The sequence below is a fragment of the Cajanus cajan genome, chromosome 4 (genome assembly GCF_000230855.2).
Source record: "Cajanus cajan strain Asha chromosome 4, NIPB_CcT2T_4, whole genome shotgun sequence".
NCBI classification, from domain to species: Eukaryota; Viridiplantae; Streptophyta; class Magnoliopsida; order Fabales; family Fabaceae; genus Cajanus; species Cajanus cajan.
Genome location: NC_138520.1, coordinates 73,004,065 through 73,017,837, shown reverse-complemented (window position 1 = coordinate 73,017,837; position 13,773 = coordinate 73,004,065). Strand labels below are relative to the sequence as shown.

The window sequence follows — 13,773 nt, the reverse complement described above, 5'->3', positions numbered from 1 at the left end:
TTGATTTTATACGGGTTATATTAGGTGGGTTCGGTTTTAAATTTTTAAACCCGCTAAAAATCGAACCAACCGAAAATGAGATAAGTTTATATTTTTATTACTTTTGTATAACTAACAATAATGATCCAAACTCAAAAGTCTTTATTTCAAGTATAATATAGTCATCAATTTGTAACTTTTTTTTTTCTTTTTCTCATAACCTAGATATTTCTTTTGTCTTTTCCTTCCTCATCAATTTCTCAACACACTAGTCTACTTTTAGATTTTTCTTTTTGTTTCTTTATCTTTCTTTTCCATCTTCCTATCTCCATTTTGAATACAACTTGTGCGACAGTGGTTTCTTATAGATTTTGTAATCTAACTTTAGATTTATTTTGCATGTAACAACTATGAATTTTGTTATCTTTTGTTTTTGCTTCTTTAGTTTGTAAATGTTTCATTTACGAATCTATTTACATCGTCTATTGTTACCTTCATTCTATTTTTGTACACTGTTTTAAAAATATTTTTTTACCGTTTTAAGCTTCACCTTCATTAAAATAACTTGGTTCACAAAAAATCTCAAACCCGATTGTATCCACTTGCCCAAATCCGAATCTATTGCAACCCGAACCGCCTCAAATCGAAAGCTCAGTCGGTCGGATATGAGTCACATTTTTCCAAAGTCGATTTACATTGGGTTGAACATTTTTCATCCGAACTCGACCGAACCCGCCCGTTGCCCGCCCCTAAAAATAACATGTGATGAATAAAAATTATATCTTACAAATATATCATTGACAAAAAAATGATAGAAAAAATGTCAAACAAAAATAGTCAAAAAGTTAAATAATTATTTGATGTAATTAGACACACTTTTGTCCTTGAATATTATTACTTTAGTTATATAAATATATTTTTATAATTTTAGAATTACATTTTTAGAGACTAAATTTATAATTTATAATTTTTAGAGATTAATATATCAATGATTTCCTCCCATATATTTACAGTGCCACTTAAAAATCAGGATCAATAGTTATTTATAAAACAGGGACGATTTAAGGAATATCAAAATAGAGAATAGCTTGAATGCATCTAACGTTATGGCAACGAATTTAAGTTTGGAACAAAAAGCAAAGTACCTAATGTTATTAACGAATTTGAGTTTGGAACAAAAACGAAAGTGATCGTGTTGTTTACTGAAATATAAAGCGTACAGTAGATTAGTGTTTTGGCAACAGTTATTAGTTAAATAAGGAAAGAAGCTCCATATATATATAGCCGACAAGCAATTCTGAAAGATCACTTGGAAAGAAATGGGTAACCCCACTTTTGGCTTTCAAAGGCTTATCGTTTCATCGTTTGTTCTTCTCACTTTGTTGCTGGAATCTGTTCATGGCAGCAAAAAGGCAGGCTTGTTTTGCTTATTATTGCTCATTCATTTACATACATTATCATTTGCTTGTGATGTTCATGTTGCTCAATTTCCCATCGTTTGCTTCCTCACATTTCACCAACCCTTGGCTTTGTTTACAGTGTTACATTGTATACTTGGGAGCTCATTCTCACGGTCCCAGCCCTACGTCTCTTGACCTCCAAATTGCTACGCATTCTCATTATAATTTACTAGCTTCTATCTTGGCCAGGTATATATAAACATCATTCACTAATTCTAATTATTATTTTCACCCTCCTAATTAATACACATCTTTTTTTAATTAGATTATATGCTCTTTAAAAAAATAATAATTAATACATTTTATTGATACATTTTAATTAACAATATTTTAATTTAAAAATAATTAATATAGAAGACAATATAAATTAAATCCTTTATAAAAAAATAAGCAATTATTTTAATTTAGGTCTTAAAAGGATGCGATTAATGTCTTATATTCTTGAAATATGATAATGAATATAAGTTTATATTTACACAATAATCTCTATTATTAAGAAATATTTTGAATAATGATAAAAAATAAAATCATAAGACTTTTGATTTAAAGTAGATAATACTATCTAATATAGAGATATATGTGTGTAAAAACTCTGACTAATTATACACTAGAACTTATAAATAGAAAAGGATGCTGTATAAATCATTAAAGGAAATCATTGAATTGGAAGATTGACTCTGACTTCTTTTAAATTAGTGCCGATATGTTTCATGTTTTGAATCAAATTATTCTTAAAGTTTGAATGGTTAGACAAGGTAAGTAAATGATTTGATATTAGTATATTTCTAACATGTCCTTCTCACGTAAGAGCTTTTTAAATTTGAAGCATGTAAACTACGACTAGTATAGCTGTACTTATTTTGAATAAATAATAAATTAAAGAACAAAGAAAAGGGAAAGTGTGAAAATCAAACCAAAATTGAAGTACTTGACATATGAAATTGCCAAATTGGTTTCATGTTTAGGGTGAATTATACATCACATCTAATTCTTTAACAGTGAGGAGAAAGCGAAAGAAGCAATTATTTACTCATATAATAGACACATCAATGGGTTTGCTGCGCTACTTGAGGAGGAAGAAGCTGCTGATATTGCAAGTGAGCGACCATGCTTCCATTGTTGATATTCACGACTAATTACCTTAATCTTGTTTTAAATTAATTGATGACACAATTAATTGATATTTGGAATAATGGTGCAGAAAACCCAAAAGTGGTGTCTGTGTTTTTGAGCAAAAAGCATCAATTGCATACTACGAGGTCATGGGAATTTCTTGGACTACACCGAAATGGAAAGAACTCTGCATGGCAAAAGGGAAGATTTGGTGAAAATATAATAATTGCTAACATCGACACAGGTAAGTTGAAATTAAAATATATTTAACGAATGTATAAAAATTAAATTTTATATAAAATATTTATAGTTATGTATTTTAAAACAATTTAAAAATATATGATAGAGATATATTTATAAACATCAATTTTTTTTAAAGTTAATATTATAAATGATAGTTGTAAGTCTCTCATGTCACCAATAATTTTTTATGAATTTATTATAAAATTTGATATATACCTTACTGATAAAAATTTACAAAGAGGTTCTATTAATTATGTTATAAAAAGTCATTGAACTAAAATATATTACATTACTAACTAATTTATCTTTTACAACAATAGTAACCGATAACCATTGGCATGAATATAAATTATTTGCATACCATTAGAAAAGTAAGAGAAATGAGTAAAACAAATTTAAAGTTAGAGAAAAAGAATGTTGTGTGGTAGTCAGTAGTATTTGTGGTTAAAGAAATTTTGGCCAACCTCTAATGCATGAACTTAATATTTATTTTATTTTCTTAAATCTTACACATTAATGGACTTGGACTCGTGCACTCAAATCAAAAGCACGTTATAACTTAAAATCAATGGTAAGAACACCAAACACAAAAGAAAAGAAAAAACAAAAATACATTAATTATATGAGTAACAAATACCTTACTAAGTTCTTAACCTTATACTTTATTTGATTGGTCGTTTTATATATGTATGCTTTCATTATATCAACATATATATGAATACCACATAAAAGTTAGAGGAAATAACTTAATAACCATTCATTAAGAAGTCAACTTACTTATTGAAGGATTTTAATCGGACTCTCGGAGTATCACAATATATATTCACTTAATGAAATATTCTAATTTCTAAAATATTTTTTTACTCTCTTTGTAGCTTTTATATATATCTTATCAAAGACATTTATTTTCAACACACATGCCTAACAATTTTAACAACATGAACAACTATATCATCATACCACATACAACTTTATCATTTTAACAACTTACAACTTAAAAACTTAAATATCAATATATAATATATCAACTTATAACATATAGATTCATCATCATACATCATCATTCATACTACTTATTCATCATCATTCAACCTTAAAAACAACTTAAACAAAAAAATTTCATATTATGCAACTCGCGTATGATGCCACTTAGAGGATACTTGTCGCCATTGAGACTAAGGATTCCTTATCTTACCTACATCTGATGTCAAACTACTTATTGTGACACCCTCTACCCCACATGTAATTAGACATAAGTAATAAAATAAAACTGAATAATATGATCTTCATAAATAAACCAAACATGTTCAAGTAGAAAGTATCACAAAATATAATAATTAATAATAAAATAAATATTAATCAACTCTCAATAATAAAAATAAAAATACCAAAATTATTAATAAAATACTAATATAATATTTATGAAAATGGGGTGTTACACTCGCACCCAACATGATTGAGGTAGGGAGTCTCCCACTCTTTCACTCTTGACGTGGTAAGAACCCACGTCCGACCTCAATGTGTAGGAGTCCCCACACAACTCATGTTTGGCACCACTCCATGGGCGCCCAACGTGATTTCAACTTGAAACGATTCTTTTTTCTCAATCTGATGCCACCAATCTTACATCTAACATGGGTAAGACAAAACCATTGGTTGAAGTTATGCCCAAAGTGATATCACTTTTGCTCTTATGAAAAACTCGATTTCAAGCCAATCCACTTGAAACTTAGCCAATAACCAACATGCAACACACAACATATAGACATCACAAACAGCTCGAAAACAAACTTAATTTACAACATGCAGCCACTACAACTCATATTCACTCAAATCACTCAAGAACCCCATTTTCTAGAACACTTCTAAAACATTTTCCATTATCTGATTTCCACCAAATAAATCATACAACCACGAATTTCAACATCAAACAGCAAGCATTCAACAACAATCTAAAATATAAGTTTCTCTTACCTCTTGAAAAACCGAAATAACAAGAGGGGAAAAGAAGAACCGACTCTAAACAACTTTTGACTCGGGATTATCTAAGTTCCGCAAACTCTGAATCACCCACTCAATAATATTAATCAACTACAAAGAAGGAGAAAGGAAATATTTCCAAAAAAAAAGGAGAATAAGATTGTGAGTTCCAGAAATCTCTTACTAATTTCTCTATAAAATTCTTAAAACTTAAACTTTTGAGGCTCTCATTTTAAGAAAAATCTAATATATCCCTTTTGAAGCTTTACTAATTTATTTCTAGTCCAACTACCCTAGAGACCAATTTAATTATCAGTCTCCCAACTCCAAAGTTCTTAAATAACAATACTACAACAATTAGCAATTAAACAATAAGAAACATATAATTAAATTAAAACATTATAAAATCAACATAATTACATGTTTTGAATTAGAAAATGAAAAATAATATGCACCTAAAACACATATAGCATGCAATATCACTTGTTAAAAAAAAATGGAGAGTTCAATATCCTAATTAGTAAAATGATATCAACGTAACTAGACTCCACAAAATAAAAGGACAATTCCACATCACCATGCTGGAAACAGCTATTTGCTTCTGCATTAAATCAAAAACTGATCTTCTAAAGTAAAATACTGTTATTTAGACGCAAGCTCCATCATAAAGCAATATCTTATTTGGTTCATCTTCACCATGTCTCGGATCCATGCCAGATTGAGCTCGTCTCTGATCCGTGTTATAACAAAAATAAAATACAATATAATACATACTTTTGGGTTGAGTCTTGAGTGGGAGAAGCAAGATTTATTAATGTAAGATAGAAGAATAACACCAGATCTCAGTGATGATCGGGCAGAGAAATCAATGTAAAATTGGAACAAGAGAAAAAAAATTAATGATAAAAGAGAAGAGAGAAATCAGTGAAATAAGAGATAAATTATGTTTTAAATAATATTGTAAATTACCATAATATTCTTAAATAACACAGTCTCTCCAACACCAAAAAAAAAAAATAACACAGTCTCTTGCATCATGTCGTTGATCTGAAGTTGAGAAAATATGATAAAACTAAAGTTCTGGGATTATTTTAGACTAAAATAACAGATTGGCTTTCTTTAATTTAGAATCATCCTTGAATAGGTGTTTGGCCCGAATCCAGAAGCTTCAATGATAATGGATTTGGCCCTATCCCATCAAAATGGCGCGGAGGTAACGTTTGTCAAATTAACAAACTCTCGGGCTCCAAGACAAGTCCATGCAACAGGTTACTTTTTCTTTTCCCATTCTGTTTGTTGAAGATATATTTAGGTTATGTTCTTACCGGAAATCTGCTGTAGAGATGATCCTCCGAGTAAGATTGGTGAGCCTCCTTCGCTGGTACGCTTGATGCTCCAAGATGGGGGTGGTACCTGCAAAAGAGACTCCGATGTTCAAGTTAGTATTTGTGGGTGTATGAGTCTCGTATAAGTAATGCACGTACCTTTGTGTGTATTAGGGTTTTGTTGGGCCTTGGGCCCGAGATCAGTTTATGACCTAATTGGATAGCGAGCCGATGTCGCCTAGCGCGTGTCCGAGGTCACTCCGCGCTGTGATGCCGAGATCAAGCTCGGCATAGCGGTACAGATAGTACATTAGCCCCCCGAGCTCCGAAGACCGTAGGTCGAGGAGTTAAGACCGAGCTTGACAAGGGGTCGTGACTTTTCGCGTACGCCTATTTGTCATGACGCCATGTGTCATAACCGTCACCTCGTTCCCATAACGCGTGGGCAGCGCGGTGACAAGATTGTATTTTTATTTGTTTGATGACGTGGCCTCTTTGGGCTGATGTGGTGTTCCGATGTCCATGTTTCATGGTCGGGCTGAGGAGCTCGGCAATAATGAGCTTACTGCTTGGTTAGGCTGGTAAACCTTTGACCGAGTCAGCAGATTGGTGAGGGACAAGTCGGCAACTCGGCTGGCCAGTACACTAGCCCCCCAAGCACCGAGTGATGTAAGAGCAAAGGGGTTTCTGAGGAGTTCCCAAATTTGTTGTTTGAAGGTTCAAATTTGACCTTCTTAAGTAGATGTGATCTCAAGGTTCAGACTCGACCTTGGCATATCAAGGTTCGAACTCGACCTTGGTTAAGAAAATGTGATCTTAAGGTTTGGACTCGACCTTGGCATATCAAGGTTCGAACTCGACCTTGGTTAAGAAAATGTGATCTCAAGGTTCGGACTCGACCTTGGCATATCAAGGTTCGAACTCGACCTTGGCATCAAGGTTGAGATTCGACCTTGGCATATCAAGGTTCGAACACGACCTTGGTTAAAAAAATGTGATCTCAAGGTTTGGACTCGACCTTGGCATCAAGGTTCGGATTCAACCTTGGCATATCAAGGTTCGAACTCGACCTTAGTTAAGAAAATGTGATCTCAAGGTTCGGACTCGACCTTGGCAAATCAAGGTTCGGACTCGACCTTGGCATATCAAGGTTCGAACTCGACCTTGGTTAAGAAAATGTGATCTCAAGGTTCGGACTCGACCTTGGCATATCAAGGTTCAAACTCGACCTTGGCATATCAAGGTTCAAACTCGACCTTGGCATATCAAGGTTCGAACTCGACCTTGGTTAAGATAATGTGATCTCATGGTTCGGACTCGACCTTGGCATATCAAGGTTCGGACTCAACCTTGGTTAGTCGTCATGGTTAATGTGCCAATACCGAAAATGTATGGGAATGGAGTTGCTTTGTTGATTTATTTCTGAGGGGTGCCTCGTTAAAACCTCCCTTGGCCAAAAACCCTTTTCTTTAGTGGAAAAAAAGGCTGAGGAGGAAAAAAAGTACATCCCCTGAATTTACAAGTTAAGAGAAATAAAATTTGAGGTGGGTGGAATTCCAAGTTCCAAATTTTCCTTTGGAGGGGTCTGTTCTTGCTTCTCCCCGTAATCGCCAAACAAGGTCGCCAACTTTAAATGTTCGTGGCCTGACCTTGGTCTTGCTTTCCTTGTGGTTTGTCGCGAATTGCCTTGCGAAACTCGACATGCTCCTCCATCTGGATGTACCCAGCAGCGCGAGCTCGGAGCTCGTCCATGTAGGGAGGAGGTCGTCGGCAAAGGCTGTCGACGAAAGGTCCTGGCTTCAACGCCATGAGCATGGAGTGCAGTGCGACCTCGGGGTTTAAGTTGCGGATTTTGATGGAGATGCCAGCGAAGCGCTCCATGAATGTCCTTAATGGTTCGTCCTCGCCCTGTCTGAGGATGGCCAAGGCGGCGGATGTGATGTGATGAGGTCGGCTCGTTGCGTATTGCGCCGTGAACCGTCTGACCAGGGTGTCGAAGCTGTCAATTGACTCGGCAGGTAGCTGGGTGTACCAGTTAGTCGCGGCCCCTTTAAGCGAGGTCGGAAAAACCCTACACAGAATAGCATCGTTATTGGTGTAGAGGTTTACCTGTGTGGTGTACAGGTTGATATGCTCGTCTGGGTCTGTCGTGCCGTCGTAGCGGTCGAGGTGGAGAGGCTTCCATCCAAGAGGGAGTGGTGTCTCCATAATTCCATCCACAAAAGGATGACGGCGGAAGGTTGGTTGATCCCCCACAGCATGAGTAGGAGCATTGCTGACCTCATGGGCCGATTTGTGTGTCGGTGCATGAGATCGATGCGTGGCAGGCTTTGGAGTCGGTGTCCTATGCGCTATTGGCGGTTGAGAAACCGAGTGCCCCTCTTCCTCGTTTAGGTGACTCGGTTGAGGGGGTTGATCAGAGGTGCGCCGTGGTAGCTGAGCGCGGATACGCTCATTCTCGATGCGCAGCGCTGCTAGGTCTGCTTCATTGGCAGTTCGCATCGCGGCTAGGTCAGTTTCGTGCTTGGCACGCATGTTTTGCAGATCGGCGGTGTGTTGCTGCCGCATCTGCTCGACCTGCTCGATCAGCCTTCTCAATGCTGCTTCGTTGTCCATGGTAGTTGCGTGATCTAGGTCGTCTGTTGCGCGTCTGCTATGGCTTCTGGTAGAAACCATAAGAGTGGCCGATAAGAGCTGTCTTGATCGGCCCCACGGTGGGCGCCAAATGTACTTACCAGAAATCTGCTGTAGAGATGATCCTCTGAGTAAGATTGGTGAGCCTCCTTTGCTGGTACGCTTGATGCTCCAAGATGGGGGTGATACCTGCAAAAGAGACTCCGATGCTCAAGTTAGTGTTTGTGGGTGTATGAGTCTCGTATAAGTAATGCACGTACCTTTGTGTATATTAGGGTTTTGTTGGGCCTTGGGCCCGAGATCAGTTTATGACCTAATTGGATAGTGAGCCGATGTCGCCTAGCGCGTGTCCGAGGTCACTCCGTGCTGTGATGCCGAGCTCAAGCTCGGCATAGTGGTACGGATATTACAGGTTACTCTCGAGCTTCGGTGCTTTCTTATATATCTTATTTTGTTCATATTTCGGTATTAAATTATATTCCTTCACCCATGAAACAGAAAGTTGATTGGAGCAAGATTCTTTAACAAAGCTTACGAGGCTTACAACGGCCAACTTGGTTCAGCAGAACATACAGCACGTGACTACCAAGGGCATGGTACCCATACTCTATCAACCGCTGGGGGCAATTTTGTTGAAGGTGCGAAAGTATTTGCCGTTGGCAATGGCACTGCAAAGGGAGGGTCCCCAAGGGCTCGAGTTGCAGCTTATAAAGTGTGTTGGTCTCTAACAGACCCAGCCAGTTGTTATGGTGCGGATGTGTTAGCTGCTATTGACCAAGCCATAGACGATGGTGTCGATATCATTAGTCTTTCTGCTGGTGGCAGTTACGTTGTCACTCCCGAAGGAATATTCACAGACGAGGTTTCCATTGGGGCATTCCATGCAATTGCTAGAAACATACTTTTAGTTGCCTCTGCAGGGAATGATGGACCAGATCTAGGAACTGTTGTCAATGTGGCTCCTTGGGTCTTCACAATCGCTGCTAGCACAATAGACAGGGAATTTAGCAGTACTTTAACCATTGGAAACAACAATCAACAAATTGAGGTATCGACTTTTTTTTTCTTCTTCTTCTCACTACTTTTTTAAACATTTGCAAAAATATGTGGCCACAGAAAAAGAGAGATACAAAGTAATGGTGGCAAGGTCTGCCACCATTTTCCTAAAGTGGGTTGGGTGGAACAAAATGTGAGTTGAAAATATCACTTTCTTATTGGAATGGTGGATTGCCATGTTGATAATAAATTCAAAATAAAAGAAAATTTAGAAAATATTTAAAATATATTAATTAATTTATTTTTAACACATCATTCATTTTATTTTATAAATATGTACTTGTTATATATATATATATATTATTCATTTTTATTTTTTTAATACGTAAATAATTTATTTTTAGTTCCTACTTTATTTTAAAGGAATTAATTCAAAACGAATGAAATATTATAGAAATCAAGATAAAATAGATATATTATAAGAACTAGAACAAAATAATAATGACTAAAATTAAAACAATCTTTCTCAAATTAAACAAACTTATTTATTTATTTTTTAAACCTAAACAACTTAAAAAATTCATTTGTTTCGATATTTGTTTCCTCTGATTTCATTTTTGTTCATCCAAATAGAGGCTTATTGTTATATATATATATATATATATATATATATATATATATATATATATATATTTCTATTACACTATGCAGGGTGCCAGTCTTTTTGTAAATTTGCCACCCAATCAAGCCTTTTCGTTGATTCTTTCCACTGATGCTAAACTTGCTAATGCTTCATTTCGAGATGCGTAAGTATAAAACCTCACAAGCTTAATTTTTTTCAAAAACATCGTGTTTATTAAATGAATGTTTCTTACTTTCTTTCTTCTTTGTATGTATATATATTCGTGCAGCCAACTTTGTAGGCCTGGAACACTTGATCCTAGAAAAGTAAGGGGAAAATTAGTGGCATGCGTTCGAGATGGAAAAATTAAGTCAGTAGGTGAGGGTCTAGAAGCTCAAACTGCGGGTGCCAAGGGAATGATTTTGAGCAATCAAAGGCGAAATGGGAATACACGTCTTGCTGAGCCTCATGTTTTGTCCACTGTGGACCAGGGTCCAGGTCATAAAAAGAGAAGGCCCGCTGCCTTTCACACAACTGCCTCGTAATTATATATCCATCTCGCCCACCACCTTTTAATATTTGTTGACTTTTTTTATGCACACATGAACGTTTCATTATACATTTATTTTGCAGGGACGACCCTATAAGCTCAGGTGCAAAAATTAAAATCTCTGGAGCAAGAACACTCCTTGGAAGAAGGCCAGCTCCAGTTATGGCTTCATTCTCGTCTAGAGGACCCAATTTGATTCAGCCATCAATACTCAAGGTGCTGCACTTTAACTATTAGTAATGGACTTGGTATCAATTGTACAACATATAATTTTGGAAATTGAAACTCTTTTCTTTTTTCTGGTTTTAGCCTGATGTGACTGCACCTGGTGTGAGCATACTTTCTGCATATTCACCATTCGCAACTGCATCCAACTTGCCAACAGACACTCGTCGTAGGTTTCAATTCAATGTATTGCAAGGAACTTCTATGTCTTGCCCTCATGTCTCGGGCATCGCTGGACTTCTCAAAACACGTCATCCTAATTGGAGTCCAGCAGCTATTAAATCAGCAATCATGACCACAGGTGCTATCTCGCACTCCATGATAATATTATTTTTTTTATAATCATGTTGTTGAAATAAAGTATGCAATAATTTTCTCAATGACTAATAATTCAATGATATATGCATGCTTATTTTTTTTTTCACGAAATTTATAAAGTCTAATAGTTTAAGGATATTGTCCTTGCAGCAAACACACTTGATAACACAAATAGGCCAATAAAAGATGCTTTTGATAAAACACTGGCAACTCCCTTCGCTTATGGTTCAGGGCATGTTCAACCCGACATTGCGATAGATCCTGGACTCGTTTATGATATAGGCCTCACTGATTACTTGAACTTCTTATGTGCTTCCGGATACAACCAACAACTCATTTCCGGACTCAATTTCAATAGGACATTCACTTGTTCAGGCTCTCACAAAGTAACAGACTTGAACTACCCTTCAATCACATTGCCAAATCTTGGCTCAAAAGCCGTAACCATTACTCGCACAGTCACCAATGTTGGCCCACCAAGCACGTATACTGCAACTGCCCAAGTGGTTGGATATAACATCACCGTTGTGCCAAATTCCTTGAGTTTCAAGAAAATTGATGAAAAGAAGACCTTCCAGGTTATTGTGCAAGCAAACAGTGTAACTAAGCGGGGATCCTATCAATTCGGGGAATTGCGATGGACAAATGGAAAATATATAGTAAAGAGCCCTATTACTATTAGACGCAAATATTGAAAAATCCTTAAATGTTGGTTGTGTTAGGATTGTTATATTAAAATTGTATGGATGCATGCATATAAGTTTGAATCTAGCTAGGATCTCATGTTATGATGTGCTTGTTGTTCTTTGGTTATTTTATGCCTATTTGGTTGTTTGGCTATCATTGTATTGTGTGTATTATGTATAATATATAAAATAAATATGGATATGTGGTAAAGGGAAAGTCCTCATATCACGTCATCTTTCTCATCGAATGTAGGTGCAATGGACATGCTTGTATATATAGTATCTTTGTTATTAATCTTTCAAATTTGAAATTGCATTTTAAGAAATTTCTGGCCGAAAAATGTTAAGAATTCAACAGTAATATAATATTCTAATTAATTGCCAAAAAATGTAATTTTGAATTTGAGTTTAGATTTGTCTCAACTTTAAAAGTCAGCTAATATAGTGAAAGCTACTTCCAACTAGTTAATTGGAATCTCTAACACATTCTTACACTACAACAAAAATACTGCTCTACAACATATTCTATATTAGTTCTATCAGTAATTGATGTAGAAATGAGATTTTTTACATCAATTTTTAAACTGATATAGAATGTTAACAAAACAGTGCAATCGGGAGAAGAAGCTATAGAGCAAAGGAATTTTAAAGTTTCTTTCCTAAATGAGGTTCTCTTTCATCTAGTAAAAATAATATTAGTAAATGCTAAACAGAAACAACCCAGGATTGGTTTGACAGGATCATTTTCAGTATGAGGGTTTTATCGTCTATTTAAAAAAAAGGTTTATTATAATAATAATTTAAATACTTGCATTTTCCTTCTAAAGATAGTTGTGTTGGAGAACAGGTAGTGGACAAAACTTTAAGTGTAATAAATTTGCTAAACCAAATTTGCGTCTTCGTTTAAAAAATGGTTTTAATGAAGAATAATCATTTGACGAAGTTTTCAATAAGATTTAACAATTAAGAATAGTTTGCGTCTGAGATATAAGTAAAACATTGCAATCATTTTTATATTGGTTCGCTCAATTGAACTACGTCTAGTCTCTTTCAATTGAAAGGTTCCACTAGATATAAAACACAAAGAACATTGAGTATTATCGTCCGCTCCTGGACCCGAGTATTCTCGACCACTCCTGGCTCGTCAACTTCACTCATCAACGCTATTATTCTTGAACCACTTCTGATTCCCCAAGTATTCTCGACCACTCCTGACCCATTGACTTCACTCATCAACGCTAGTATTCTTAAACCACTTCTGGTTCCCAAGTATTCTCAACCACTCCTGACCCGTCGACTTCACTCATCAACGCTAGTATTCTTAAACCACTTATGGTTCCCCAAGTATTCTCAACCACTCCTGGCCTGTCAACTTCACTCATCAACGCTAGTATTCTTAAATTACTTCTGGTTCCCAAGTATTCTCGACCACTCCTAGCCCGTCGACTTCAACGCTAGTATTCTTAAATCACTTCTGGTTTCTCAAGTATTCTCGACCACTCCTGGCCCGTCGACTTCACTCATCAACGCTAGTATTCTTAAACCACTTCTGGTTTCTCAAGTATTCTTGACCACTCCTGGCCCGTCGACTTCACTCATCAATGTTAGTATTCTTTACTCAACCACTTCTGGCTCTTAGTGA

At 35.9% G+C, this 13,773-nt stretch overlaps 1 protein-coding gene across 1 annotated transcript; it reads left to right on the top strand.

The window, feature by feature from the left end:
• The first annotated feature begins 1,233 nt into the window (after positions 1-1,233).
• Positions 1,234-12,379, top strand: LOC109789631 (subtilisin-like protease Glyma18g48580). Its single transcript, XM_083073014.1, has 11 exons — positions 1,234-1,391; positions 1,519-1,628; positions 2,439-2,536; positions 2,641-2,796; positions 5,920-6,043; positions 9,233-9,782; positions 10,442-10,536; positions 10,642-10,893; positions 10,986-11,118; positions 11,212-11,428; positions 11,596-12,379. The coding sequence occupies exons 1-11, from the start codon at positions 1,299-1,301 to the stop codon at positions 12,138-12,140; spliced, it is 2,373 nt and encodes a 790-aa protein (XP_082929140.1). The 5' UTR covers positions 1,234-1,298; the 3' UTR covers positions 12,141-12,379.
• The last annotated feature ends 1,394 nt before the right edge of the window (positions 12,380-13,773 follow it).

What these genes read in the sequence shown, in the direction of transcription:
- LOC109789631 (XM_083073014.1), top strand. Translation starts at nt 1,299, where the DNA reads ATGGGTAACCCCACTTTTGGCTTTCAAAGGCTTATCGTTTCATCGTTT. An exon ending in AATTGCTAACATCGACACAG is followed by an intron (nt 2,797 to 5,919) that starts GTAAGTTGAAAT and finishes ATCCTTGAATAG; the next exon opens with GTGTTTGGCCCGAATCCAGA. An exon ending in ACAACAATCAACAAATTGAG is followed by an intron (nt 9,783 to 10,441) that starts GTATCGACTTTT and finishes TACACTATGCAG; the next exon opens with GGTGCCAGTCTTTTTGTAAA.